We start from the raw sequence: 6,000 nt of genomic DNA on the forward strand, positions 1-6,000 counted from the left end.
GCCGAAGTGTGCCCAGTTAGATCCCTTTTGCACGTCCTGATCCACCCTGCTACCACTCGCCTTATCGGCTCCCATCTTCTCTTCTACGCTGGCGGGACAACTTAAGCCCTAGCCCTATCTCGTCCCCCCTGGACTCTCCCCGCAATCTCATTCTCCTTCGCTGTTACATGTGCTTCCTTCCCTCCTCTTTCTCCCATCGACGAGTTATGTCCATCCATGCACCCTTCCTCTACTACATAGGAACGGTGGCACAGTCGATCGCTAGGAAGATCTTGATGGATGACGGCCGAATTTTTGTGGACTCAGTCGTCGCCGGCAAAGGAGAAGTTGACCCTAGCGAAACCCTAGTGGTCACTTGATTCAACACAACCAAAAATGAAGGAATAATCATGTGGGGATAGTTCATCTCATTGGAAGTTGTCTTGGATTCCTCTCCATTGGGGATAGCTTGGGTCTTGCAGAAGAAACAAATTTCTCCTTGTTGTCTAAACATCACATGTGAATTCTACAAAAATGTGGAAGGGGTGTATGTAGTTCTACTCCTTAACCATAGGTTTAGGTGGTCTAAAGTCACTTACGGTCCCATGTGTGTTAAGATCACCCTAGTTTAGTTAGACATTAAGTTGCATGCACATCCTAGTATTGCTGGCTCAATCTCGGCAGTATTGACTTCAGTTTTGATAATATCTTGCTTTGGGATATTGGTAGCGTCTAGTTAGAAACTCAGTAGTGCCTATATTTCTTTCTGTACTTGGTGCTAGTGTATGATTGGTTAGCTCCCGGTAGGGCCGGTTCACTCTAGTGGTCCCAAGTTGCTCCTCGGTTTTCCTTGCCTTGTTTCCTCAGTAGCTTCAACCTTAATGTCGGATGTGCAGGAGTTCCCATGAAGTTATTCTTGTTGTCTTGGCATTCCTCTGCACAAATTGATCTTGTGCCTTCAAACCTAAGAATGCATAGGATATAAGGGTTCCTCTGCACAAAGTGATCACAGTCGGTTCCAAGTGAAGGTATAAACCCCTTGTTGTAGCTCTTTATCTCATGTCCTCATCATTTGACCAATCATATCAATCCGGTTCTTTCGCCTCCATGGAGATTGGAGAGCTTGGTGGTGACCTTGACATGGGGTTGTATGTGCGTCCCGTCGTACCAGAAACAATCTAAAAACACAAATTTGATTGATAATTTGTATTATAATATGTCTATTAAACCTAATGAAACAATGATATTATGAAACTACATTTCTAGACAAATCAACACTTGCGGTTCCTAAATGTCCTCTAAAAATAATATGTGAAAATATACAATAGTCAAACTTTTGAAATTTTAATAGACCTATACCAAATGTATTGTTTTTTGTCAACCAAAGGAACTCTCAAATTTGTAAGAGTCCCAAGCAAATTGGGATAGGCTATAGTTGAAACCCATAAGATCTGGAAACCCCTAGTCATGTCTCTGGCACGTGGATAGCTAGCTTCCACGTTCTCTGTCCACATGGTTAGTTCTGAGGAATTTGTAAGCATTAGTTGTAATTGGAATTTATCTTTCTTCCAAAGTTTTGAGGAATTCATAAAGTAATTCAATAAATAAATCCCATGGAATAAACTAATGGATTATCTTGGAAACTTTAATAGGTTTCCTGAAAGTATCTCATGTGTATATTTCATGTATTTCCAATGTATTGCTGCACTTACTCTTTTGTTTGTTTATAGAAGCAACAATTGCAATCATTCCAACGACTACTAGAGCTATTGATAGTACAAGCCCATCCTTGTATAAGGTTGCTCCAATAACAAAGATTCTAGTGGAACCATGCATGACGTTGAAGTCCCCTTTCTTGGTGAAACGGAAGTCTTTTGGTAGGCCAGACACCAAAATACTGGAGGATTTGTATCAGGACATTATCACAGATAAATTGCATATATGGCAAGGGTAAGTGCAACGTGTGTCAGTTTGACATCTATTGGTGTTTACTTCATCTGTTAGCTCATAATGTGGTTTCCATTACTTTTCCGTGCGGTATGGGTGTTGTCTTTTCTAGGCCTGAAGATATTCAGAAATTAATGAAGGATGGACAAAAGGTGGATGCCCTATGCCTAAATTTAGTTGTTAGCAATATGCGGAAAGTGGATGCTCATGATTTTAAGAATACCAAGTGTATGGGTTGGAGGCACTATGTTGATTCAGACTGGGCGGTAAAGTCATTGAGTGGCTATTCAAATCCTATTGTTCTCAAAAATATATTCTATCGCGGATCAGCTATGTATAATGCTTCACGGTCACATATGGTATGGTCTCATTCTCTCTGTACCTAAAGAAAAGCTAGGATGAATAAATTATTTGTCTTATAAACATGATTGTATGTTTGCTACTCCCTTTGGATGGGTGCAGTGCGCGTGTGCGTGCTCCTAGGTTGTCAATTTGACTAACGAAATATATGTTAATGCCGACCAGATTGTATGCTTAGAAGTTTTATTCGAGTACAAACCCAATGATATCCTTTTTATGGTATGTAACACATGTTTCATTAGTCAATTTGAGGATCTAAAAACCCGCACCGGCCCTATAAACCCAACAGAGGGAGAATAAATCAGGGTAATTCGAAATTGCACCAAGGGATGGGGCACATGCTCCTAGGTAAAGTTATTTGGGAAAATTTCAGTTGCCACTAGTAAATTTTTGTTGAACTGTCAAAAAATTTCAATTTTCTATACATATGCATCTAACTCAATTTTTCTCCTTTGGCGCAAAACTTTGGAGTGTTTATATTTTTATATGAATATATGAATATATGAATTTACAATTCAGGCCAGGAGTTAGGATCATGGTTTGAGTTTTATGCATATTGGATGGATTCGCTAACACTTGTGAATTGAGGAGTGTTATTTACTTATATCTAGGTATTCATCCCAGTTGTCATCCATGGTGACCATTGGACTCTGTATGCTTTCAACATGTATGATCAAAAGCTTAGTATTCTAGACTCTCTCTCAGATACTATTGAAGGTGTTGATGATCCTGTGGAGCGCCACCAAAAAACCAGACATGATGTATGTGATGCACTTACCACAACCATGAACTTTACAATTGACTTTCGTAGCTGGGAATACGAGTTCCCTAAATTACCTAGACAACAGAACAGGTATGAGCTGTCTCACAAATTATTTTGAGGTTCTCAACTTTTACCTAGTAGGTGCTAGGCTTGCAGGTCTAGCCATCAATGTCTGTACTAGGATAATTTTGCAATTACTACATGTCATTTTACTAATATGGAGTATATAGCAACCAAACGAGCACCTTATGTCCGACAAAGGGTGGTCTAAAGGCAATAGAGTTATGTAGAATTTTGCTTGTGTTAGTATGACAAGCCTATTTTGTTTAACTAGTTTTATATATTTTGTCATTTGGTATAATTGGCATCAAATGAGTTTAAAATCGCATCCTTGTTCACATTCCCTCGGTTCCTAAATATATGTCAATCTAGAGATTTCAATATAGACTACACATGGATGTATATAGACGTATTTTAAAGTGTAGATTCAATCATTTTGCTCCATATGTAGTCCATATTGAAATCTCTAAGACTTGTATCTAGGAACGGAGGGAGTAGAAGACAATATGATATATACTTGTATGTATCCAACAACTGTGATTATTTTTATTGTCCAACTTGAGAGTTGGTTCACCAAACAAGTCAAAAGAATTTCATTGTCGGACCATTTGAGACCTCATCCTACTCCTGCATGGCTCCTAGATTGATTGACCATTTAATCGTGCAACCATATACGATTTGCCGAGCTTGACTAATCATTTAATTAATGTCCAATATGATAAGAATAAGAAGTATTCCTCAACCAAAATGATGGTATTGTAACTTGAGCCTTAACGTTCGGATATAATCAGTCGCTTCCTTTATACAAAGTTCCTTTCGGCAACCTTCTCTAGCCGAAGCCTATAGATATTCTGAAATTATATTTTTGGGCAACTACGAGAGAATAATGTGATCCTACGTCCTATCTGGTAGAATAATATCTTCCATAGGAGAAAGAAGAGGTCAACACATAGAAGTGACTCTTATGAGTCACACTCTACAAATGACAGAATCTTCATAGTCGAATCGTCATTTGCCTTTTGCATACTATCTAATCTTCATGTGAAGTCAAGTTAAAACACACGTTATGTGTGAGCTATTTGCAGTAGACTAAACATGATATGCAGAGACCTAAGAGTTAGCGACCGACTCGACCATTGTGGATGCCTTAACTAAGAGAGCAGCGTTGTAGTAAATGTTTAAGATTAAGGTTGGGGTGCTTTCTATTTACTACTAGCTTCTTTCTTATTAGTTTTCTATTAGTAGCATATTTTATTTTCCTTGAGGTAGATGCAGTAGACCACCGCCCAAATACACAATGGGCTAAAATTATAATAGACTACATTAAAAAAGTGCAATAGACTCGGAACGAAGAAATGTACTCCCTCCTATCCAAATAAATTGTCGCAGCTTTAGTACAACTTTGTACTAGTTGTACTAAAGCTGTGACAATTAATATGAATCGGATGGAGTATTACAATCTATGCCTTACACATTAGTGTAAAGACACAAATGAAAAACGCAATACAAGCTAGTGTACAATTTATTTTAGAAACTACCGTAGTATGCTAGTATGCTGGAAACTCTAAAACGTGCAGTACACATATTAGGTGAAAAACATGATAGAGATTTTTTAAAATACAACAAAAGCTAATGTAAAATGCAGTAGACACCGAGAGAGGGACATATGAAGCCAAACATGAAGAAGCTCAAGGACCCCGTTGGAAACAAGATTAAGTTTCGAGAATTCTCATGCAATTTACTCGTTTATTTTCCTTTACATCTTGTGTTGTTTTGTGTAATATACTTGACCCTACTTCTTCTCATTCTACTTGTAGCTATGATAGTGGATTTTTCGTATTCAATTTCATGCGCTTGTGGGACGGCCATCAACTTGCTCAATGGTTTCCAATTGTAAGTGGTCGACACGTTGATGTTTCTTTGTTTCTCCTTTTGGCCTACATACTGTAGATAACTGGATGCCAATGTTATTAGGAACCAAGGGAGCTGCGGAAGGATTTTCTGGCATATATTCTCTCGTGCACGGATAACATTGTGCATATTCCTAAAGAAGTCTCTTCGAAAATTAAAGATCTTCCTGGTGAGATTTTGTGAAGGCTCGATATGTTTTTTTCATGATATAGCAGGCATACACATTGGATACGCCCACCACTATGACACATGTTAGTTTGGCCACTTTCGCACTTTGAGAATACAGTGAATATAAGACAATACAAACGCTCACATACCTTATTCTGCCACTGGTACTCGCATGTGAATTCCACTGTCCGCATATATTTGGGGCTTAGTTTTGCTATTCTCGGGATAAATAATGTTTTAGCGGTGGCATGAAAAATGTTTGTTCTCCATTGAAGTAGTAACTTTGCCCATGAGAACGAAATGGCCCTGGGGTGCACCTGCATGTGTGATGAACAGTAAATAAAACAAAACAACTATAAATTAACGGAAAAATAGAATAACTACGTACATATTCGGAGCCAGTCTTTAACATCTTGCAAAGTTGTGCCAATAATAGGACATTTTAACATCCTCTGGAAACAACATATATATGCTCCAGAACTGCAAAAAGTTAATGCACAAGTTTGTCCTGTTTATGCTCGCGAAAACCGATATTATTTACATTAATATTTACTATCACGCGGCGGTTTGAATATTGACATGTGTATTTTTCTTGAAATTTATTGAAAACAGAAAAATATATTATTCCACCCGCGAGCATGAACCTGGTTGCACCTTTGAATTACCACTTGCCCCCATTGTTATTGTTGTTAGGAAATATGCAACTTGTATTTCCGTGGGGCCATAAGCCACTATATACACATGTATAGGTGCAGGAAATATGCAGAAAACCCCTTATACATTGGGGTACATACAAAAGGCTACATGGCTAT

At 38.3% G+C, this 6,000-nt stretch overlaps 1 protein-coding gene across 1 annotated transcript in view; it reads left to right on the forward strand.

The window, feature by feature from the left end:
- The window catches only part of LOC119361889, a 44,101-nt gene that overhangs the window by 17,815 nt on the left and 20,286 nt on the right, over window positions 1-6,000 (forward strand). The window contains exons 13-17 of the mRNA XM_037627052.1: window positions 1,710-1,929; window positions 2,039-2,285; window positions 2,898-3,139; window positions 4,927-5,002; window positions 5,084-5,189. Of these exons, the coding sequence (XP_037482949.1) occupies window positions 1,710-1,929; window positions 2,039-2,285; window positions 2,898-3,139; window positions 4,927-5,002; window positions 5,084-5,189 (891 nt within the window). The remainder of the gene's footprint in view (window positions 1-1,709; window positions 1,930-2,038; window positions 2,286-2,897; window positions 3,140-4,926; window positions 5,003-5,083; window positions 5,190-6,000) is intronic.

The sequence above is a fragment of the Triticum dicoccoides genome, chromosome 2B, assembly GCF_002162155.2.
Source record: "Triticum dicoccoides isolate Atlit2015 ecotype Zavitan chromosome 2B, WEW_v2.0, whole genome shotgun sequence".
Taxonomy (NCBI): Eukaryota; Viridiplantae; Streptophyta; class Magnoliopsida; order Poales; family Poaceae; genus Triticum; species Triticum dicoccoides.